This window comes from Musa acuminata, chromosome BXJ3-7 (assembly GCF_036884655.1).
Source record: "Musa acuminata AAA Group cultivar baxijiao chromosome BXJ3-7, Cavendish_Baxijiao_AAA, whole genome shotgun sequence".
Taxonomy (NCBI): domain Eukaryota; kingdom Viridiplantae; phylum Streptophyta; class Magnoliopsida; order Zingiberales; family Musaceae; genus Musa; species Musa acuminata.
In genome coordinates, this window is record NC_088355.1 from 36,219,735 (window position 1) to 36,245,153 (window position 25,419).

Below are 25,419 nucleotides of genomic sequence, written 5' to 3' on the forward strand. Positions count from 1 at the left end.
TAAGAGCTTACAAGAGATGATAATGATCATGCTTAATAAATATAACCTATATAAATACTTTTGGGATAAGGTCGTTAATATAATATGCTATGTCATGAACTAGGTTCTTATAAGACCTTATCTATCTAAAACATTTTATGAATTATGAAACAATAAAATACTCAACATCTCATATTTAAAAGTTTTGGTTATAATTATTTTATTTTAAATGATAATAATGTCTTAGAAAAATTTGATGTAAAATTTGATGAAAATATTTTTCTTAGATATTCGTTTATCTCTAAAGCTTATTGAGTTTTTAACAATAGATATTTTTGATGAAGAATCTATTCATGTTATTTTTTATAAATATTTCGAAATTAAGAAAAATAATTTTTGTAATAATTTTAAATTTGAATAGAGATTCAACACTCCAAAGTAACTCGAATACAACTACTTCCAAACAAAAAGGAAGTATATAGATGTATATACTAAGGAACTAATTATTGGAGATAAATTAAAAGGTATTTAAACTGATTCTTCATTAAAAAATATTTTATAAATATGATCTTTTTATCTTAAATTGAGCTTGATACTCTTAAAGATAACTCATGTGTCTTGACAATACATAAAAAGCTAAATCAATTTAAAAAAATTAAAGTTTAGATGCTTGTTCTTAAACCTAGTGATCGTCTTGTGATTGATACTAAATATATTTTTAGGAATAAGCAAGATAAATAATGTGTAATAGTTTGAAATAAGACTAGATTAATGACCAAAAATTTGATTAGACTTGAAGTTATAAGGATACTTTTTGTCTATTCATGTCTTAAAAATTTTAAATTATTTCAAATAAAGGTCAAAAATATTTTTCTTAATAATAATTATCGTTGGACGGCCATTACGTTATCATTAACAATAATTTATATTGATAGAACTTTAATACATACATGATCATGTGGAAACACATGAACGTAACTCTAAAATTACAACAATAACAACACCGACAATGTTTATAGATCTTCGTAGCGTGGTGCATAGTCTGGAATCATTGGATCGGAATGGAGAGCAGAAGCTGAGTCCCAAGGTCCCATCAGCAACTTATCCTCGAAGCCAGTCGTCGTCCACCAATCTGAACTCTCCTTTTCGCCATATATTTCTTTGTAACAGTCTAAGTCTGGAAGCTGTTGATGCTCCACATCGCCTACACTGGATGTGCTCTTGCAGTAGAGCAAGCTGTGGAGATCGGCTTGAACACCTGCGGCGACACAAGCTTGCATGCTGAGAGTACCCCCACTCGAAGGTGACTGAAACCCTAGTGCTGAGCAGTCCAGTTCTCGTTGCATGTTTGCACCGATCGACTTTGGTGTCTCAGGCTTCATCGGGAAAACAACCTGTTGTGCCGAGTCGATCGCAGTCTCATGGGTGGCAACACTGGCATCCGTCAGCTGGGTTTGGAAAACCCTATCTCCTAGTGGATGGTACTTGGGCCACAGAGCAGGGGGGTTGTAGAACGAGAAGGGAACGTTGCAGAGGCCTTGGAGCTGCATCTGGAGTTGCATTCTCTCAAGAGCTGATGCACTTAGGGCCTGAGAATGCGTGTCATGGTTCGTCCCATCGCCTTCCTCATCAAGAGCTTGTTTAAGGTGGAGGCGGTGCGATCGGGACGATTCCTTTCGCTTGCCGAGTAGCCTCTTCTTCAGCTTTGTGTTCCAGTAATTCTTGATATCGTTATCTGTTCTTCCTGGTAGCTGGGCGGCGATTATTGACCACCTGCAATAATACATGAAGTTGGGGATTAGATTCGTTACAGATAGCATTTGATGGTGTGGAGAGACTTTAACCTGGGCATGGAAAAAGAGGAGAGGAAGTTGTATGATTCACCTGCTCCCTATACTTATGTAGAGGCTACAGATGATCTGGTCTTCTTCTTCTGTAAAACCACCATGTTTGATGTTTGGCCTTAGATAATTTAGCCACCTCAGTCTGCAGCTTTTGCCACACCTCTTCAATCCTGCAAACAATCACCAAACTTCATATAGATAAACACTTGTCTGGATGGAAAAAAATGGGTTCTAGCTAAGTTTATTCTCATAATTTCCTGTGATGTTTCTTGAGATCAGAAAAGAAAGAGAATAGAACCCTAAATTAGAACACGAATTCTCAAAATCTTATTGATGATTAGAAGATCTTTCTCCATCTCCATGTGATCACAACTTTGATCATCTCTTGGTTGAACAGTTGTCTTTCAACTCTCTTCTGCCAATTTAGGATGAGTTATCTTCTAATTCCAAGAAAACAATATTATTTATCTGTTAGCTGGGATTAACAACTCTCTTCGGACGGATCAATATATCTGTTGGTCATGATGGATCTTTTCCTAGAGAAGTACATTCATCAAAAGCCAAAGACAAAGCTGACAAAGGTTTGGAAGTAATCACTAACCAATCTTGTGAGGCAGTGCAATCCAATTTCCACCAGTTCCATGCTCTTCAATGTAAGCCTTAAGCTCAGCATCCTCCTCAGCAGACCATGGCCCCTTCTTCACGTTAGCCTTGTCACAACATGGAGCTCTACCCATCTCTCTCTCTCTCTCTCTCTCTCTGCGCCTGACAGCCTAAAGGGAATTTGATGTCAGCCTTTGGTGGAGAATAACCAAAGAAGGTGAGGCCAAGCTATATAGGAAGAGACTTGGAGAGAGGTAGACGATGTGATGTGATGCATGCTGCATACGACAAAGCTGCTGGTAAAACTGATTAGGGTTTGTTTTAATTAGTCACTGCTCCCTGTCACCTTTACAATATTAAAACCTTAAGATTCTAAATCTCATGAGATTTGCAAAGTCCACAGGGATATGCTTTCAGAGACAACTGCGTGCACTAATTATAATAATTGGAGAGCTACATTATAATCTACAATAGCCAAGAATAGTATCATAGTGCTGAACTGAAGATATTATATAGATAATCCATTGTATTTCTTTCCTTAAAACTGTCTTAATTAAGCTACTAGTTTATAATAAGATTAGGGACAAGTGCATTATTGACCTCATTCTTCATGCATTGCATGCACAGAACAAATCCACTGTTATCTGCATTCATCATGCTTTCAGATGACTGGCATCTTTGAGATCTGTGCTTGGGCTTGTAGCCTATGGAACTAAGTATTCTACACTTATTTTTCTACACAAGTAATGGAGAAGACTATACTCCTCTTCTACCATCTACCAAACATCAAATGGCATTCTCAGCAATTCTACGGAAACTCGACATCAAATTTTCACAAGAAATATAACCCATTTGATGTAGCAAATCTTTTCAGTGAGATATAATTGATCAATCATATCAAATCACATTAGGCATGGAGACATGGTAACAGAAAAAGCTGAATGTCTAAAGCTCCATGACCTTCATCTGAAGAACTCCATTATGAAAAGCTCAAGTCAGTCCTTGAGCTTTAACTAGAACAAAGAGCATTCATCATGCATAGGACAATTACACTATTACAAGGTATACTAAGCTCACTTCTACATGGATTAATTACTCTAGAATTGTTGAATCATATGGATATTCTTGGAAGACTAAGACCTGAAAGATGGATGGAGAATATGCTGAGGGGCTGGCTAAGCTTATATGCTCTATCCACAACCCCACTCTACTTTTTTTTTTATTAACTAACCTAATAGAATTAACAAGAAATTTTCCTAACTCTTGATGAAACCCAACAACCCTATTACAACAAACATCATGATTAACCAGTAATCCAACCATCCTATGACCCATTTATATCTCGACCACTTTAAAGTCTATCATATATACTTTTAAGCAATAGGGGTTCTTGCATAGATATCCTTGCAAAGTTTACTTCTCATCATGTTTAACATTAGTTTATTTAAGTGAAAGAACTGTTTTAAAACATCAAATATTGGTACCAATTATATTGTTTCTAATGTCATAATGAGTCCTTACAAGGGATATACACATGCTAAATTCAAACTTTTAGATGAACAAAAATAATTGATTTTGTAAGGATCCAAATTACATTAAAGAACAAAGGGACCTAAGTCTACTTAGGTAACATATGCCTTCTCTTTCTTGGACATGTGGATGGGAACCTCTCACTGATTTGAACTTGTGATTGATAAAGCTTCTACATAAACAACACTTGTTAGAATAAACCGTTTGCATTTGACCTTGGTGTTGAGGCACTTCCACCTTTTAAAAGATAGGTGTAGAACAGCCGGAAAGGCGGCCCTCATTGCCGCAATGATAGAATTAATTACAAAAAGCATGAAGACCTAGAAATAAGTAAACAAAGGAAAGGGAAAAGATGTAGGTGATCTTTCCCTTGTCCTTGCCTAGGACTTGGAATCTCGTGGGGAGTATCATGGCATCAGCAACAAGACTTGTCTTAGTCTAAGGAGATAAATACAAGGATTATATTATAGTGAGGAGGGAAATGGGAAAGGGGGAAGCATTTGGGAATCAATTGTTATTTTGATGAACGTAATTGGATTTTAGCATCCGGAATGTTGATGGTTTTGAATTTTTTTTCCAACTAAGATACAAGATAGATACCTCCACCATTATACCTATATACAAGAGCTGAGACTTGTTGTGCTTGCAGATTTTAGAGTATATCTTAATGGTTACAAGTTATTGGTTGATATTCTTCACCGGAAGTCTATACCTCAGAAGTATATTGTATTACATGTCATTTTATAGGATCGTATGCTTTAGATAATGCATTTATTCGGTGAAAAAAATTGTATCATCTATTGGTTGGCTACCTATGCAATATTCAATAAAGCTTTTTATATTTGGAGAGACTTTTATCCTTTGGATCTAGAATTTTATTTTTGCTCCAATGCTAATGATTTCGTCTCTCTTCATAGCCATTAGTAATGGTTAATATTGAATTTTGAGCTCTTGTTAAGAAGGAAAGATAGAGAATTTTGAGCTAACACTTCAAATGCATGGTATTCGTAAAAAATAAGTGATATTATTCATGAAAAATAAAAGATGACTATGATCTCATGGTATGATACTATTCAAAAGAAAATGATGTATTCTCTTTGTTTCGAGTGAGAAGCTATAAAAAATTAATTTAATCGAGTGGGATTTATTCTAACTAACTTAAGTTAAACTTGGAAAAAATTCATTTGTTGAAGAAGTCTTATATAGTTTCGAAGAATTCATTTGTTATAAAAGTCTTATTTTCGCCTAAAATAGGTTAATTATATATTATCTTATATAATTAACTATATTTAGTATCTCGATCTTTATATTTTTAAATGTTACATTAGGATTCCTATATTTATGAAAATGACATATTTAATCTCATTTCTTCTCACGTTATCAACTTTATTGATAAAAATACTGTACGTACTCAGTGATAAACCAAAGTTAAGTAAAATCAATATATACTTAGGGATAAATCATATAGTATTTTCATCAACAAAGTCAATAGCATAAGAAGAAACAAGATTAAATATTTCACTTCCGTAAGTATAGAGATCTCAATTTAACTTTTGAAGATATAGAAATCGAGATACTAAGGGTAACTAATTCTAAAGAATAATTTGTAACTAGCTCATCTAAAACAATGCTAGAAACATATCCGTATATATCTAACAAAAGAATTCATTTTATTCGTTATATGGGTATCCAAGTGTAACATAATAATTCAAGTTAAGACTAGCAAAAAGAAATACTCATATATGTAACAAAAGTTCGACAGTTGAATTCATTATATATTTAAATACCATAATAATATGATTTGGGTTAACTCTTGTCTTCCTACTTTAGTTGGTAGAAGAATCCAAACTAAGATGCTCAAACAGGCCATTACTTCCCTTTGAAGCACCGTGTCGATTTGTCAACCACTACGTCACTCATCCACGGCATTCAACTCCAATTTGACCCATCTTTTCCTGCCTCATTTTTATCCTCACCTGTTTAGTTGACAACCTTTTGACCTCGTGGATTCTCTGCAAACAAGCTCTCTTTCATGCTGTCTATGGGGCAGGTGAAGTTGCTAGAGATAAGGCACTTCAAAATCTCACCAAGTAGCATCAAAGATGAGCTATTTTATCTCCATTCGTTAGATGGAAATCTCAGATTGAGAGATTGATGAAGAGGTAATGGAACACAATAGCAAAATTTAGCTTCCATGGTGGTCAGATCAGTAACTAAAGAATAGTTGTAAATGATCCTTAATATGGTATCAAAGACACCAACATTTAGCTAAATTGTACTAGCATTGCATTCATCCTTCTGCTACGTAAGAGTCTCTCTTCATCATGTTAGTGATAATTATGAGCCGGAGAATATTACCGAGGAGACCTGTATTCACATTTCCCATTTGAATCTCCTTACTCCTTGCTTGATGATTACTTTCTGATCATGACTTTGAGATAGAATTGTGACTTGCAGAGGACTTGGAAGTGGATCAAAGAAGAGCGTAATCAACTTCATTTCATGTGCAATTTCCTGTTCACTTTAATGGTGTTCTTTAGCTTTTAATGAAGTATATCCCTTTCAATCACATTCAATTTTCAGATGCTGTTAATGAAAAAAATACATTGGCATAGCAAATGATAAGGATCAAAATTTTGGCCATTAATATGTTTGACTAACACACACAAACTTCACTAAGATAACAAAGATGTTGATAGTGTGAGTAGGTGATCAGTTACTTCTTCAATATGTTCTTATCTAAGTCTGGGCTCACAAGGAGATCACCTCCTCTTGTATTCAGTGTTATAAAAAGAAAGATTCAAAAGTCAACAAGCTAAAACGCTTGAAGCTCCTGCTTAACATTATTAACCCTAAGTCTTGGAAGCAAGAAGTAAGCAGACCTGCTACTTCTGTCAGTTCCAGCTCAATGGAGTAGAAATCACCTAAACAACCTCTCCATCAATCTTTAAGGCACTCAGGCCATTCCTTGAAGAATGGGTTGCCTTTAGGTCTTGTTGTGAAACCTTTTAGATTTATGCGGAGCTGATTAGTTTAGTTCAGCTTGAGTTGTGATGGGGAGTGGTTTCATGGACATGAACTGCTCTGCTTTGTCCTTATCAAATGAGTGTCTAGAAGTGCATACACTGAACTGCTGCTGTCTGTTCCTCCCACAAGAATGATGAAGTCTGAGGGTTTCTGATATAGAATAACATTCCCGGATGGTCAAAGCCTGACACAATGTAGCAAAAATTAAAAGCGGATATAGGATTGCTTCAGTGATCATTGATGTTTTTTTTAAGATGTAAAGTAGTATTGAAGAAAGATAAAGTTTTGATCATCATATACCTGAAATGACAAAAGTGATACTAGAGAATGAAGAGATGCAGTCAGCAGTTGTGATTTGGAATGTTACATTGCCTTGATTCAGATGATTATGATGGGTATTCTTATCTCAGTAAATCTGTGGCTGTCCTAATTCTGAGTTAATTATAGATTATTTTTATAATTAATTATTTTTAATATATTGATTTTTATATTTTCAAAAGTTATATTGGGATCTTATGAAAGTAAAATATTTAACTTCGTTTATCTTCGTATCGTTAATTTTATTTACGAAAATATAATAGAGTTTATCACTAAGTATATGCTAACTCTGTGGAACATATGTGGTATTTTCGTCAACGGAGTCAAAAAGAAATAAGGTTAAATGTTTTACTTTCGTAAATATATGGATCTAATATAATTTTTAAAAATATAAAAACTAAGATGCTAAAAATAGTTAATTATAGGAGATAATACATAATTAACTCATTTATATTCTACTAACATGTTAACCCAAAAAAAAAAAAATCAAATAAAAAAAATAAAACATATCAATTGAAACTCGAAGCCATAATTGCCCGATTAAAAGTTAGGCGACTCATCCATTAGGCCCAAAGAGCCCATGAATTTACCTTTCTGGATACAATAATTAATTTTTAAAAAATTATTAAACCTTACATGGAATAAAATAGATAATTATGAATGAAATAAAAAGAAAAAGAGAAATTTTATTCAACAATAATTTTTTAAAATAGTTATTAAATTTATAAAACAAAATATGTGATATATATATATATATATATATATATCAATTTTAATTTAAAAAAATAAAAGGAATATTTATTTTATATTTATATGCTAAATTAATGTAAATAATATTCTTAATGCACAATCTTGGATCAATTTATGCTTCTTTCTTGTGGCACCGTTTTTGGGATGTCGTATATGTATGCGCACGGCTGCCGCACGAAACTCCTCCATGAAATGAAATGTTCGTGGCGGTGGTTTACCTTCGTATCAGGATACCACAGGTAGCCTTACCATCGCTCTTTTTCTCTTTCCGCGCCCGAAAGCTGATCCCCGTCTCCGCCTTACGCCACATCTCCTCTCATCCTCAGCGACCACCGCCGTGCTCGCGCTCCATTAATGGACCGCCGGGGATCTCCACTTCACGCCCTGACCACAGCGTCGATCCGCGCGTCGCACGAGCCAACTATGGCATCACCCAACTCAGTCGCCAGGGCAAGATGGCGGACGCCCGACAGCTGTTCGACGAAACGCCCCACAAGGACGTCATCTCCTGGACCTCAATGATCTCCGGCTATGTAAGATGCGGTATGCTCCGCGAGGCCCGAGCGCTCTTCGAACGCTCCGACTCGGAGAAGAACGTCGTTACCTGGACCGCTTTGCTCTCTGGCTACATCCGTTCGAGGCATATCAGGGAGGCCGAGGAGCTGTTCGGTCGGATGCCTGAAAAGAATGTCGTATCATGGAACACGATGATCTCTGGGTATGCTGAGAACGGCTTGGTTGATGAGGCCTGTGAGTTGTTCCGACGGATGCCAGAGAGGAATATCGTGTCCTGGAACACAATTGTGACCGCCTTGGCTCAGTCTGGTCGGGTTGATGAAGCTTACTGTCTCTTTGAAAGAATACCGCAGAGGGATGTGATATCGTGGACTTCGATGGTCACAGGCTTGTCACAGAATGGGAGGGTCGATGAGGCTCGTGCTGTCTTTGATAGGATGCCGGAGCGAAATGTGGTTTCCTGGAACGCTATGGTTTCGGGTTATGCCCAGAATTCAAGGCTGGAGGAAGCATTGGATCTTTTCGTCAAGATGCCTGAGAGGGATATCATATCCTGGAACATGATGATCACCGGGTTTATACAGAATAGAAATTTGAAGAGGGCTCGAGAGTTGTACGACAATATGAACGAGAAAAATGTGATCACTTGGACTACAATGATCACAGGATATGTGGAAGATGAGCAGAATGAGGTGGCTTTGAAGATGTTCTTAGAGATGTTAATGGATGGTGTTAAGCCAAATCAAGGAACATTTGTCAATGTCTTGGCTGCTGTTAGCAATTTAGCAGCTTTCCTTGAAGGGCAGCAGATTCATCAGATTGTTAGCAAAACCGTCTTCCAGTTTGATACTTTTGTGAGTTCTGCTATAATGAACATGTACTCCAAGTGTGGTGAGATTGGAACAGCTAGGAAAGTGTTTGACTTATCAGACCAGAAGGATTTGGTATCTTGGAACGGAATGATTGCAGCATACGCTCATCATGGGAATGGGCAAGAGGCAATAAGCCTATTTAGAGAGATGCATCAGAACGGATTCAAACCTAATGATGTGACATATGTGGGATTGCTCTCAGCATGTAGTCATTCGGGTTTGTTTGATGAGGGGCTTAATATTTTCAAGTCTATAATGAAGGATCCATCAGTTGAAGTGCGAGAAGACCATTATGCTTGCTTGGTAGACCTTTGTGGCCGAGCTGGCCGACTTCAGGAGGCTGCAAGCTTTATTAAAGGGCTAAAGATTCGCCCTTCAGCAACCTGTGTCTGGGGGGCACTTCTTGGTGGTTCTAATATCCACGGGGACATGCAAATTGGGAACTTAGCAGCCAAGAAGCTCATGGAGGCAGAGCCCAATAATGCAGGGTCTTACATGCTGTTATCAAACATTTATGCTTCAGCTGGTAGATGGAAGGAAGCAGCAAAGATAAGGTTAAAGATGAAAGGTAAAGGACTAAAGAAACAACCTGGATGCAGTTGGATTGAGGTGGGCAATAGAGTCCATGTGTTTGTGGTACGTGATAAATCTCACATTGACTCTCAGAGGATTTACACTCTGTTGCATGATCTTCATGACAAAATGAAGAGAACTGGATATGTGCCTGCTACAAATCATTCTCTAGTTGAGGATGAGTTGATGGCCATGTAAGTTGTGCTTCCTTTTAGATTGGAGAATAACCATCGGTAAGTGGAGAAGAGGTTGCACTGTGGATCTATTGTGTGGCTCATTAGTATGCGAATGGCCCTTGAAATTAGGTCTCTTTCCTTACTTGAGTAAAGAACAACCTCATACCAGGTTAATCTCAAGCCAAAAACAGGCTTATCCGTTCACACTTGTTGCTTTGACAACACACTGCAGATTGATTGTATATCATTCTGATGTTGCCTACTGTCAGAAGGTCAAGTGAAAGGTAAGAGAAGGATCATGTTCATCTGCTGACTTGTTCTACATCCCTGCTAAAGTTGAGCTTGTGAACAAAGAAAAATGAAGACTGCAACAACATTAGCTCAGTTAACAGGATGATTCTCTTCTGTCCAAAAGAAGATCAATTTCTTTAGAATGTGGCTAAGTGTTAGGAAAAACAGTGTCGTAGGTTCGTGTACCTCATCCAACTCTTTTTGATATCAGAAAAAGTCAAAAGCCACCTATGGCTTATTTATGTCCTATGTAGTATCAGCTTTGACTAATCTCAAAATAATAGTTGTGCCATCCATTTCTGAGGGCGCCTGCTGAATCCTCAAAAAAATTGTGGAGTGCTTATATTCAGATATAAGAAACAGTGCATATATAATAGATCTACTGGAGAAATGCTAGCCCTTCAGGCATTTGTTTAATGCTGTAATCTTTCAGGGCACACCACCTACATTAATTGACCATAAGTTTAGTGTTCTTTAACCACTATGACAAGGTCAACCATAATTTTGTATAAGGTCTGTAGCCATGTGATTTGCAACAAAAGCTGCTCTCTTTAACTTTCACCTCTATTATTATATCAGCCAAGAGGTACTGCTTCCATGACCTTATTATTGTGCTCATCAAGTGAGAGAGACGATGACAGCAACTTCTATAAGATCCATATATATAGTATGCTCTGATGCAAGTTTTGGGCTTTGAGAAAAGGATAGTTGACTTGGTAGTGCTGCCGCCATCCATAGAAGGTCCAGTCAGAATGCAGCTATGAGATGGTCTTTTCTGTGGCTTTCACGTCTCAACTAATTCCAAACAATGACTGATTCACCTCTTGAATGCTTCTTCATTGAGCTTGCTGATGGAAGTCCATGTAGTTTGGCATCAGTCTTTGGATGTCCAAGAAAGAAGAGGAGGTATCAGAACCAGATAAACCTCAGCTTTGGAACAGAAGAGGTAAGCATAACCTTCTCACCATTTACTTTCTCTCCTGTTATGGCATGATGTTAATTCGTGAGATTGATGGCTTTTCTCATTTTAGAGTTGGGTTCCCATTTGTGATCTGATGGCTTTACTTACGGCAAAACATTGCCCAATGAGGTGGCTGGTGGTTTATAGAGCTAATAATTCCTAGCCTTGCATTTAAGTTTAGAATCCTGTTAGAGGGTTTAGGAATATTATGTAGAAATTATATAGGATTTATTAAAAGATATTATTTTTTTTATTCCTCTTTTCTTTGGTAGTCAGCTGAGAAGCTTGATAATGCTCAACTGCATTTGGGCACAGGTTCCTAATACTGACATGAAAATAAAGTTCGTGATTTCAGTATATGAACCATTTGTTCTCAAAGCACTTCTGGCTATTTGTTCATCAAACTATAACATATTGAGTACTCTCATTTCCTAAGTTCTAACATCATCGGAAACGAAGACATCAAGAGTAATTAGATGAAAACATGGAGAATATGAGAAGACTAAAAGTACAAGGTACCATGCATACTTTGAATTTCTTCTCATACATTCCCCCTCTTTATCTATGATATGTTGTGGTGCTATCAGATGCCAAATTCAGAGTCATCAACCTTTATCAAAGTCTCTCCTGGGGCCACCATTGTTGCCACCAGTAAGCCAATGTTCCTGCTCTTCATGCCAACTTTTAACTCTTGAATCCTCCCACTAACAACATTGTTTCAAATTTTGCAGCGGGAATCATCTAAGGGGGTGCAATGCTCATTGTGATAGCTATTTTGAACATAAAATGTGTCTGGAAGACCAAATTGCAGTCAGTCTCTGCGCAAGAGCATTCAACCAATGACACTGCAACTAGTTCTCATAGCTCTGCCTTGCGAAAGGATTTGAGCATTGAAATGGATACCATCTATCAATTTGTTGAAAACACCGAGAAAGAGATGCCCATGAGATTTACACCTTGGCATCTGATGCACTTTGCTGACAATTAGACAGAGATACTCGGATCAGGTGGCTTCGGAGTAGTCTACAAAGGTCAGCTTCCCGATGGACAGAAGGTGGCAGTCAAGGTCCTCCATGGATTGACCTTGGACAAGAGAGCCGACGAGCAGTTATGGCAGTTGATTCAATCAGCAGAGCTTGTCATACCAATCTGGTCAGGCTCTATCGGTTCTGCTTTGACAACTTTGTGAAAGCACTAGTTTATGAGTTCATGGAGAATGGGTCGCTTGATCTCTATCTTCTTCATCAGAACAACAGGACCGACTGGGGAAGGCTACGAGAGAATGCAATTGGGATAGCCAAGGGAATCAGACACCTGCATGAGTAGTGCCAGCAGAAGATAGTACACTACGACATCAAGCCCGGTATACTCCTTGATTGGAACCTCACGCCGAAGATTTCTGACTTCGGATTGGAAAGACTGCGACCGCGTGAATGCTCATGCAACACTCACAGGAACCAGGGGAAATCCCGGATATGCTGATCCAGAGCTGTGGATGCCATTGCCTATGACTCAGAACTGCTATGTCTACAGCTTTGGGGTGGTTCTGGGAAAGAAGCTTGATGTAAGATGAGGAGAGAGGCTTGAATGAGGAGAACCCAAGGGCGAGATATCTAGGACAATGTACAAAGTAGTGCTGTCGTGTGTTTAGTATCACCCGCAGGCGAGACGTTCCATGAACAGTGTGGTAAGAAAGCTCGAGGAGGAAGAGGAGATCTCCATGTCTTCGGGCCCATTTCAGTATCTTCCATCACATCTTTCAAGTCCAGCTCCATGGGTAATTGGTATCCTGGAAAGTTCAACTAGCACAGGAACTGCCACAAGTGATCTGATGCATAGATGATGAAGTTCTCTTCTCATCATTTATTCTGGTACTGTCAGTCAAAATGGTCTCTTTTTGTTTTGTTTTGTTCTTCTTCCTTTGCTTCCATAAAAAGACATCATATGGTGCAAAAGAAATTAGCTGACTTTCCAAGAAACAGCCACTTTGAACTTGTCAAATATTTTTTATAAGGGCCTTAAGTCACCACGTTTGACTCAATATAACCAACCTATGGAGAAGGCATGGCATTTATTTTTGTTTTTTGTTTTCAAAACAAACATTCACTATCTATAAATAGATATGAGCCCAAACATATTCAAAGGGTAATAAAGTTAAATTTGATCATCAATTCAACATAGCGAGATTGATCTAACTTTCCCCATTTTTTGGATTACTATCACATCCAAAAAACCAAAAAAGAGGGAAAGGTTGTTGAGTATGTATTTGTTTCCTAAGTTCCAAAAAAATATATATTTAAGAAGACCATTAAGAAAATATTGGCATATCAAACAAATTTCATATCATTTTAATTATCACAATACTGATTGAATTTCACATGTCAAGTTTCTATTGGTTGAAATTACAATGAGAATTATGATTTCATACTATAACCTTCATGGTTTATTTTTGTGTGGAAAGTGAGCGAGAATTTGAATTGACTTTAACCAAATCTACTATCAACAACACAAAAACTATCTGTCAATAGCACTAACCAACCAAATTTGCATGCTTAATAATTACAAGAATCGTAAACTCAATAATTGGACAAGTATTCATACCTGCAGTCACCCATAGTGTACACATGAAAGATCTCTCTGTTCTTTTGTAGAACATGTTAAAGAATGTTGGAGATTTCGAGGTTAGAAGAATGGAGGATATTTCGTAACCTTTGGGCCGGCCCAAAAGTGTAAAAGTTGGGCCTTCGTGCAACTCTCGTAAAAATATAATGGTCTATGGAGATCAACCGTTCGTTCCAAGATTGCCAACGGTGGATAAATTGGCTAGTTAAGATAAGTTATCTCATCACCAAACCACAATAACTATATAAATTCCCAACTTGATCTCAAAGTTTGAGTTGAAATGTTTCTCCCAATATTTAACTTAGATCCTTAGACCTTGAAAGGTTTTATTAACTATATAATTTAACTTAGATCCTTCTTAGCATTAGCACTTCTATTTACTCAAAATTATAAATGATATAGTTTAATATATATTCACAAAAGATTAGTTGCCACACCGGTTAAAACCATGAGGGCCTACTAGATAAAAAAAATATAAAAAGGTGAACGATTAGCGAAGTATTATGTCTCTTATAAGACACACCTATAGATGTCACACTTATTGAATGGACATGTCAGACAAGATCTAGTCTCATAGAATTAGTGACGTAATGTTAATAAAGAAGTTGGCTCGAGAAAGACATTACCTCATTAATTGATGCATAATTTTTACGGATCATTAATGGCCAAATGATGTGTGCAATCATATCCGATATTTATCAGTCTTAACCTAGTGATTGCACAATACTCTATAAAAAGATATTTTAGATGCATTTTTAAGGGACCTTTTCTCATTGGATGTTTTCTAACTTGGTACTAGATGGAATCATTTAAATTTTTATAGACTTAAACATCAAAGCAACTTAAACAATGTCAATTTAAAAGAATATTTTCTTCTTGTTTCTTTACACCAGTCTGGTGCATTGTCCAAAATTCAAGATTAAATGAAGATCATAAGGAATACAGTCATTTTTTTATTGCAAATCAAATCGAAAATCAAGTTATGATAAATATTGATTATGTTCCAAACATGATTATTGTCGATATTCAAAACAATTTAGAGTTGTGTTATATAAGAAGACTGATGTTGCTTGAGAGCTTATACTTAATAAGATTATTTCTAAGAAAGTTGAAACTCGCATGACTATGAGACTCAAATTCAAATGTTAATTTCATCGGAAAATCATCTTCAAAGAATATTTTGAACTTTCATAACTTGCCTTACAAGTTTATATTATATATGGGATATGTTTTTGGTATCGATGTTGCACATCCATTGGGCAAGACGGCTATTGATCGTTATAATAAATTATTTCTAATTATATTTGCTATGATAGGGATTAAGCTCGCCTGCTGCATCTGTCGGTCTCATTTCACATGCACCATCGACAGAGGAACCAAGAACACCTTGTGTTATAACTTGATCCCTTTCTTTTTATCCTCTTTGTGTGTGGCTCTGTACTTTGGCAATGAACAAAGTACATATCTGTAAATCGACAGCAACAATCCTCCTTAAGATTTGCGGTTGTTTTCTGCAAGCATGCAGTATCCTCCTTAAGAGAAGTAAATAAATCAGAGAAGTCGCTTGTCCTCCTTTGGCCTTGAGTCTTTTGACTGGACTCTTTTAACTCTTAAATCCTAATCCCTTGACCTCCTCTGCAATCAAAACCCTTTTCATCTCTCTCTCTCTCTCTCTCTCTCTCTCTGTATTGCCTACTACCGAGATCCCACATTGTATTCCAACAGTTGCCAATAAGAGAGATCAGCGACATGCCATGGAATGGAAATGGAGGAGTGAAGCTCCGAAACTGAGTCAACCCTGAAAATGAGCAGCATGTAACCTCTTTATTGCCATGGAAGCTCCGAAACTACCAACTCTTAATAGGAGTACCATGGGAGTGCGGATATTACAGCAGCTAACTACTAACACTGCAACAATGGGAGATGAACAAAGTCAGGCGCCGGCTACAACCACATAAAAGGAAGCAAATAGATAGATATATCGGTAAAATCTTGATCGTTGGCTAGCTGAGTTGCAAGAAGCGGCGGGCCATCGGATGCTGGGCCTCCGACAGGCGAGCGGGCTCCAGTACCTCCACCATCTCGCCGGCCACGAGGAGGCACACCAGATCGGCAATGCGCTGAATCTGTTTGACGCTGTGGGACACCATCACTGTCGTCATCCGCCGCGACTCCTTGAGCCGCACGATCACCTCCTCGATGTTCTGAGTCGAAATCGGGTCCAGCGCGCTGGTGGGCTCGTCCAGCAGCAGCACCTTGAGAGGGCGATCAATTCAAACAATACCATGTTCACGTCTCAGCTCTGACTGCTGCGACTCGAGATGCGAAGGAGGAGGAGGAGGAGGAGGAGGAGGAGGAGCTGAGCACACCTCGGGGTCGTTGGCGAGGGTTCGGGCGAGCGCGACGCGCTGGGCCTGGCCGACGGAGAGTTGGGAGGACGCCTTGGAGGCGAAGGCAGGGTCCAGATCCGCCAAGCTCAGCAACTTCTTCACCTCCTCTTCCGTCAGCTTCTTCCCTTTCAGTTGAGGTCCGTATCTCACGTTTTCTGCCACACTTCCTGTTTCAAAAATGATGTTATCCTTATGAACTACCAGATAAATCTCGAGGAAATTAAAGGAGTTTTCTTCTCCTTTAGCTTTTCTAACATCTCGCTTTTCTCGTTTTAGTCCCCACTGGTCCTTTCTTTACTCCCAGTCCACGCCACATTTTGGGCCCAAACAGGGAGCACAAAGTACCCTCTCATCTCCGCCCCCAAGCGAGGTCTCCTTCTTGACACAGCACAGTGGTGAGGGACTCATCATGCTTCTGAGAAGGAGAAGTACGTTCCATTCTCGGGCACGACACTTGAGCTACACCCTCAATCGACGGTGCCATGGAACACGAATGGGATAAGCCCTGCACTGGGTCTTCCTACATCTATGCTGGCAGCAGTTCTACCTGCACCAGCTGATTCGTTGTTCTTCTCACCTTTACACTTGTTGATTGAAACTGTCAAATCTCCATGGCTTAACTGCTCATCCACACAACCTGACTTGTACTAGGTTCATGCAAGAGTTGAAGAGGGTAAATCCTGTGCACTGTATCTCGCATATGCAGCCTGTGACAATCTCTTCCTACCTAGTTCTTCCTTTTCATCACCGGTTATGCCGTCGACTTCGCATTGCCGTGGTTTTCTTCTTCTAAGTCGTCACAAAACAACGATCTTGACGAATTCTAGTTTCATGGCTAATGACATGCATGTCACCTCATGCTCATTTGATATTGCAGAACAGACAGACAGTCTGAAGAAGAAACTAAAGTCAATGGCATTATAACAACTGGCATATAGGTTTTATATACCCGCCCTGATATGTGAATTAGTTTCAGCATAAGCAATAGAGTCACCTTACCATCTGTTTACTTGTCCCTCATAACCAAAAGCTAGCGCAGCCACCACAAGCAGCACCCAACCCTCATTTATTGGGGTTCATGTTCTCACTTCAGTTGGGGATCTGTGTGCATCACAGGGATTCCATTTACGATGGGTGGTTGGATTTATCATGGTTGGTGGGAATCTTATATGTGGTTGTCATTCGGTCGTATCAATTATGTCAACTTTACCTCACCTCACCTATCATGCTATGCTATGTGTCACCTCCGCATCTAATATACATAATTCTTTGTACTAAAATTACTAATCTTAAGAGAATTAATGATAAAGTAGCAGCGTCAAACCAAGCTAACATATCATGGCTTGATCGGCCATGCTACATGCGATTTTATCTTATAGAATATGATCATACAATAATGCATTATTATTGGGGAATAAAAAAGAAACTTATTTTTCATCCATTTAACCAAATTAAATTAGATATGATATGATATGATATGATTTGCCCGACCAATGATCGTGGAATTCAATTGATCAATCAATGCTTGCAACCACCATCAGCGAAGAACAAACCCGACCATAGGCTGAAAGAAGAAGCTGAGCACTTACCGTCGAAGAGAGCGGGCAGCTGGAAGAGCATGCCGACCCTGCGTCGGAGCGTGAGGACATCGAGCTTACAGATATCTTGTCCGTCGAGGAGCACCGAGCCGGAAGGCGGCTCCCAGAGCCGGTTCAGGGCGCGGAGGAGCGTCGACTTGCCGCTACCGCTGGGGCCGATGATCCCCACGATCACCCCTTCCGGCACGTCCAGGTTCACTTTCGACAGTATCATCTCGCCTGTCGCCTCCGACTGCTTCGTCAGGTCCCGGACCTGAAGCTTCGCCTTCTTCGCCGGCGAGTCCAGGCCGCGTGCACCATCTACGTTCACTAACAGGTGCTCCCTAACCTCTTCTGTTGAGATGGGAAGTATATGTGCAATATTAGAAAAAGAAGAAAATGGATATACACATCTCTAGAAGATAGCAGATCATATCCCTAGTTAATGGTTGAAAATTACCTTCCGCTGAGCCCATGCCAAAGATGGGATTTTGGCTCAGGATGCAAACAAAAGAGCAGAAGAAATTGTAGAGAGAGAGAGAGAGAGAGAGAGAGAGAGAGAGAGAGAGATGACTTGATGTGATCTGCTATGTAGGTTTATATAAGTGAAATGCAGGGATATGATGTGCTTTGGAGAGGTCTGAGGGAGTCATGGAATGGAAAGATAAAATGGCCCTTTTGTCCATGGAGGTGGGATTGAGATCGAGTCATGATCATAAAATACATGATTAAATAGGTTACATGGCGTTACTACCAGCGTTTGGGAGGAGGAACCGAGCGAGGCTCACACAAGTGTCACTACTTTTATGTTCCTCCATGTAACACATACTATTGTCTCATCATCCTTTACTAATGCTTACTGCAGAAGGCAAAGTGGTGGTGGAAAAGTCAACCACGAGAAGATGCTCGCCCACCCCACTTAGTGCCTCTCCAAGTTGAGCACCGGAAGATGAAGACTTGCATGCATATGCTCTGAAAGAGAAAAAGAAAAAAAAAAGGAACAGAAGAAAGAAAGAGAAAGGAACCACACAAAGACTCGGCAGAGTCGCCAACGCAAGTGGAGCAATGAGCACCGTGCCTTGTCTGGTTGATAGCTGGATGGAGTAAGATGGGCCGCCCCAGATGGTGATAAAGAAAGGACGGCATCCGTTGTTATTACGAGTACGATGGGACGTACGTCACAGTGGAAGGAACGAAAGGAGGAGAGATTCCTGCGGCACTGCCTCAGGTGGTGCCTTCCCCAACTACGAACGCGATCTTGGCTTTCTGGCCTTATCAAACAATATATATAGCCGGTTGTTTTGGACTCAGGAGAGATCGACGATGGCAGGAAGATGAATCATCACGTTATATTATAACAGGAAGGCAAACTATATTGCGAACACAATAATAATAGGAGAACTAAAATAACTTAAAATATAAACAAAAAATTATAATAAAAAAAAGCTTGATTACAATGCCTCTATTGTTGTTCTCTTGATAACTTAATGTTGACACAAGTGACCTCTACTTTTGTATCACAAAAGTCATAATAGACATATCAAAATCTTATATTAATATATAGGAAATGAAAAAAAAATCCTATCAAGAGATAAGGCACCTTAAAAAAATCTCACATATTAAAAAGTCATAAATGACACCTCTTAGATAGTTCTTAACAAACTAGTCATTAGCTATATATATATTCTAACTGATGCTGAAGGATAATACATGGAAGATTATCGACAGCATTACTTGATAGGTCACCTCCACTCCATTGATACCTTCTCAAATCTCAACCAACATATCAGCAATTTCAATCAATGACTCATATAATGATTTGTACGGGGAAGGACTTGACGATTGTGATTCTTCTTTCAAGAAGATTTACTCCTATTGAGGAACACCATCTTGCGGGGACATGATAGAAGATAAGATTTCCTCAACTATATGAGGTCTCTATTTTGTTGAGGAAAATTCTTCTTCCTAATCTATATAAATAAGAGAGAGAACATGTTAATGTATTGAAGCTTCTTCACTTCTTCAATAAAGTTTCTTCAATAATTGTTCTTATTTTTTATTCTTTCTTCACTTTGTACATATTATCAGATCAGCTTTACCCCGGGATCCATTCCCACGTTTGAAAAAAAGAAATGGTAAAACCTAAATGGAGATTTGGATCCATAAACATCATATTCCAAAACACAAAATTTTGCCAATGCATATTCTATTAACCTGTTATTTCATATTGTATGGCAAACCTAACCCACAGGTGAACTATGGTTATTTGTAATTAAGCTTTATATATATTAGGGAACTCATTAGGAATCTTAAATAATTAATTCACATCAAATTGAAGCACTTAATTCACTAACATAAAATAAGCATGGTAGTAAGCAATTTGGAATTGCCAACCCAACCTAACTCAAGTTGTTTCAGCTGATCCAAACCTTTCCTTTTGGTTAATTTCCATATCACTGAAATCCAAAATCTGTTCAGGTTAACCTGTAATGATCGTTTATTGTATTTCTGATGTATTTTAGTGCACGGATTTTATCTAGACAGACTCAAATGGGTTGATATGAACCGGATCAGATTCAAGGCCATCGGGTTTGTCTTCTCTCATTCAACTAATCCTAAGTTCATGCAAAATGCATATTAGAGTCCCTCCAAAATTATCAATCACCTTAGATCTTTGCATCTCAAATATTTACCTCACTTCATCATGAGGTTCAAAGTCTGATACTGTAATATCCCATTAGTCCCACATCGGAAGTGGGGAATGTGTATGATTAGCTTATAAGGGTCTGATGAGTGTACTACGTTATCTCCTGCTTAAGCATTTTAGTCTGGCGTTGAGGACCAAAATAGAGTTATTGGCTAGTTAGCTTATCAGACCCGGGTCGTGATAGATACCTTCGAGACCAATGTGATCATAAAATGGATTGTAAGTTGACTATACTCAGAATTATCATTTAGATTACTAACTGTTGTAACTCTACGTGCTTGCAATCTATATATCATTATAACCTAATTTCTCAACCAAACTTCATGTTTTCATTATACTTCTTTTGTCCCTTTAATGATTCTCATACCTATGGCAGTAAAATACCTTTGATAATTCACATCAAGGACCTCTCCTATTGTATCAAGTACCATCAGGTTTCAAATTCAAACCAACCAATTTTCCATTTGTAACTCTCATTCCCACGGGTGCATAGCTAGCTTTACTTAAATGTTTGATTTAAGATCTAAAACCAAATTTTAATCGAAGATGATGAAGGAATTAACATGGAATCATGACAAGTTTCAGAAGAAGACACTACTAAAGTCAGATACAACACATTTATGCTCATATTTTTTTTGACTTTCCTTATGTGATACTACAAGCTCAACTATCGAGTCCATTCAATGGAGCCCGATAATCTACAAAATCCTACCCGAGATTTTTGATATTAGTCCTCACATTTTGAAATGAATGAATTCAAATATTCGATCCAAATCTAGAAGTTATTGGATCCGGATCATACATGGATGATGTTATTCTCTAGATCCGAAGAAGCAAAACAATTACAACTATGAAATCCCTGCTCTTTTTTTTTTTTTTATCTTTCCAACTCCATCCCACGTAAAACTCTATTAGATCACACAAACAAACAACCAGAGTTGGTTTCTTGGTGCTACATTTTCTTCTTGATTCTTCGATGGTTTCAAGGGTGCTGAGATCCCTTGATTAATAGATAAGGCATGGGGTAGTGTCCTATGTTTTAAGGACTCCTAGTGAATAGTTGACTGACCCTTATTTCCTCTTCGATTGGGGCGTCGATCTCCTACTAGGAGTGAGATTGAGGAGGGTTGGTTGTTTGTGTTAGTGTGCAAAGTCTTCTCCAAATTCAAGTCTAATTAGGATTGGGGTTTGATGAAGTTTGGAGTTGATCGGATGTTACTCCTTTCGTTGAGACTGAACTTGACTAGAGCTTGGCTAAATCAAATTTGAATCAAATGCTAAGTTAAAGTCTAACTAAGCTAACTTGGATTTTGAGTGGAGCTGAATTGGATTCAAGAATTATTTTTAAATAATTTATTATTTATTTAAAAAAATCAAAGAGGTATATATTTTATTGCTCTAATCATAATATAAAAATAGTTGAATATGATAATATAAGATTCGTATAAAATAGCGAATCAATAGGAGTGAAAATCTTAAAATTTCATCTTGATATTGAGGAGATACAGATTGATACTCCTTTATTATTTGAGAGATTATTATTATTTAAATTATTAAATAATTTGATAAATATTAATAATAAAATAATGTTAATGAACTCTTACATAATATTGATATTGCCGCTAATGATCTTATAGAATAACTATAATTGATAGTTTTGATAATGAAAGGAGACCTATCATTTTTGATTATTATATGATATATTTACAAGAATCAAAAGATCCTGCATTATTTTCATAAAATTATTAAAAGTAGTGATTCTAAAAAATGATATGATACAATAAAGAAAGAGTTCAAATTAATAATCTGAATGATGTTTGAGAATTCATTGAATTGCCCAATAACTATAAAAGAGTTTGTTATATAAACATCCTTCAAAAGATAATATCAAATGATATGACAATCAAACTTATGGTTAAAGATTTTTACACATAAAGAATGTATTTACTATAATGAGACGTTTTATCTTTTTTTTCTAAATAAACTCGTTAAAAATCATCATGACATTAGTGGGTTATCAAAATTTTGAGTTACGTCACAAGGATGTGAAAGCAAGTTTTTTGATTGGGGATTAAGATTTATATGTATGAACCTAAATGATTTGTAGAGAAAATAAAATAAATATAAAATTTTGTATGTAAATTTAAAAAATTCATTTATGACCTTAAGAAAAATATTATTGATTAGATCAATAAGAAGAAGTTTATTATATTGATCTTATATATGAATAATTTTTTTCTTGCTAGTAGTGATCTTAGTTTATTGTATTGAGCTAAGAAAATTTTCACCAAAAATTTTAAAATGATTGATATGTATAAGACATATTATATTATTAACAATAAGATATTCAGGGATAAATCTCAATGATTACTAGAATTATCTCAGAAAAGATATATTGATCAAGTCTTAGAGAGATTTAGTATACAACTTTATTCAACAAATAATAAAAATAAAAAATTCAATCAAAACAAGTATTTTTTTAATGACTTAGTAAAGAATCAGATAAAAAATATTTTTTATATATGCACATTTATAAGTCTATTATATACTAAAGCCTATGCCAGATTATATATCATTTTTGTAATTATAATACTTGATAGATATTAAAATTACCTATAAGTGAAAATATAAAAAAAATTACAAAGAAAATAATAAGATATCTGAAAGGGACAAATAAATATATGCTCACATATATAAAATTAGATTAGCTTAAAATGATTGGTATTTTTTAGGTATTGATTTTGAAAATTACATTAATAATAGGAAGTCTACTCTATATTTTATATCTATATCAGTTGAAGGGACAATTTACAGGAAAAAATATAAAACAATATATTTAAGGCCACTAATCAAGCTTTATGATTGTAAAGTTTTATCTTAGAACTTAATATGATCAAACTCAATTTGCTAAGTCACTGAAGATACTTCGTGACATATTATAATTACTTTCTTCTCTAAGAATGATAAGTACTATTACAACCAAGGTTTGTCATACCGAAGCATACCGCTCGTATCGGACGGTACGTACTGGTCCGACAGGTTACCGGTACGTGGACCGCCCAGTACCACTATAGTGCTATAGTATTATACTATAGCACTGCTACAATGCTACAATACTATACTGTAGCACTACTATAGTATGCAAAAGTATAAAATTATTCGATACACTAGGGTGTACCGCTCGGTATGCCCTGATGTACCGCCCGGTACACCAGTACCGTACCGTACCAAGCTCAGGTTGAAATGCCGGTACGGTATGATACGACGAACCTTGATTACAACTCTATAAATTACGATATAAAATACTTGATTGTTAGAGAAAAGAGTACAAAAATAACTAAAGTCAATTAATAATTTAATTTTTACTATATTGATTGTTGATCCATTCATTTACAACCTAAGGTATTAGAAAGAATATATTCTTATGATTGAGGTTTATGAGCAAATCACAAAAGATATAATGATGCATATTTGAGTGGATATTATGATTAATATTTTTTCTTATACACTTAAAGTTATTTATTTCTCGTACTAATAGATAATTTTTAAAATAATTTAGAATTCATTTGGATAAAATTACTCTTAAATATATTTTATTTTATGTATTTTTGATTTTGAACTCTTTTGTATCTTGCTAATTAATAAGTCAAATAGGAGGATGTTAGATTATGCAGCTTTATCTAATTAGGTAAGATATATTATGGATATAATTAAATTTTGATTACGGTTATCAGCCAACAAATAGGTAATCTAGTTAATTGTATAATTCTTTAGGAGATGATTTTGATGAGAGAGACTCCCTTAATTAGTTATCTTATACCCTCTACCTTTGCTTATAAAAGAATAAGACATCCTAGGAACTTAGTGCAAATAATTAGATACGTGAAAAATACATAGATACATGACATGATTGAGAAATTACATATATTCTCTTATCTCACTTTAATGATATGAACCAATCAATAAGAGTTTATAGATATTCTCTCATTATTTATCCTTAAATCCATCACTTATAACGGTTCGGTAAAGGATAGGAAGAGAGGAGAAGGTAACTCTAGTTTTTTTTATAGATTGACATTGCTATAGCTTCCGTATTCAACGATGGTGCATCTACAACTCAAATAAAAGCTTTCTGAATAGCATCGAAATGTATATATAGTAAATTTAGATATATTATTATTTGATTTTATATTTGACATCAAAATTTTTTGCATGATAATAACATATTGTGATTTTTATGCTTACAATTATCATAATCTATTAGACTTTTTTCATTTTCTTATTACAGAATATGAGAAGTATAGGTTATTATTGATGCCAAAACCATAAGATAAGCGACAATATTTGTGGCTTAATCATCATGTAACCCTCATGAACTTTCTTGTTGATTCTAGTTCACAATTATATTTCTAGGTTTTCTATCCAAGATTAAATTACAGGATTGATTTGTCAAGAATTGTTCCCCTCAACATGATCGTAATATGTTCGTAACATTAACTATGAAGATTTCGTAACAATATGTTCATAACATTAACAATTATATTTCTAGGTTTTCTATCCAAGATTAAATTACAGGATTGATTTGTCAAGAATTGTTCCCCTCAACATGATCGTAATATGTTCGTAATATGTTTGAATTCACGTTAGCACCAACTTGTCATCTATGATCACATGGATTTGCAA

General features: G+C 36.6%; 3 protein-coding genes across 5 annotated transcripts; 1 reads left to right on the forward strand and 2 right to left on the reverse strand.

Moving 5' to 3' along the window:
- Positions 1 to 933: 933 nt before the first annotated feature.
- Positions 934 to 2,611, reverse strand: LOC135642477 (transcription factor MYB36-like). Its single transcript, XM_065158659.1, has 3 exons — positions 2,425 to 2,611; positions 1,864 to 1,993; positions 934 to 1,752 (listed from the first exon to the last, which is right to left on the reverse strand). The coding sequence occupies exons 1-3, from the start codon at positions 2,558 to 2,560 to the stop codon at positions 993 to 995; spliced, it is 1,026 nt and encodes a 341-aa protein (XP_065014731.1). The 5' UTR covers positions 2,561 to 2,611; the 3' UTR covers positions 934 to 992.
- Positions 2,612 to 8,199: 5,588 nt separating this feature from the next.
- On the forward strand, positions 8,200 to 13,466 carry LOC135642296 (pentatricopeptide repeat-containing protein At2g35030, mitochondrial-like). 3 transcript variants are annotated; one of them, XM_065158315.1, is made up of 3 exons: positions 8,200 to 8,290; positions 8,378 to 12,091; positions 12,172 to 13,466. In XM_065158315.1, the coding sequence occupies exons 1-2, from the start codon at positions 8,249 to 8,251 to the stop codon at positions 10,208 to 10,210; spliced, it is 1,875 nt and encodes a 624-aa protein (XP_065014387.1). In that variant the 5' UTR covers positions 8,200 to 8,248; the 3' UTR covers positions 10,211 to 12,091; positions 12,172 to 13,466. The 3 variants fall into 3 exon arrangements, with proteins under 3 accessions (XP_065014387.1, XP_065014385.1, XP_065014386.1); XM_065158313.1 differs by having other exon boundaries at positions 8,203 to 12,091; XM_065158314.1 differs by having other exon boundaries at positions 8,203 to 11,425.
- Positions 13,467 to 15,861: 2,395 nt separating this feature from the next.
- Positions 15,862 to 18,817, reverse strand: LOC135643450 (protein STAR1-like). Its single transcript, XM_065160426.1, has 4 exons — positions 18,490 to 18,817; positions 18,042 to 18,383; positions 16,432 to 16,619; positions 15,862 to 16,317 (listed from the first exon to the last, which is right to left on the reverse strand). Exons 1-4 carry the CDS (start codon positions 18,503 to 18,505, stop codon positions 16,066 to 16,068), a joined length of 798 nt encoding a protein of 265 aa, XP_065016498.1. The 5' UTR covers positions 18,506 to 18,817; the 3' UTR covers positions 15,862 to 16,065.
- Positions 18,818 to 25,419: the final 6,602 nt, after the last annotated feature.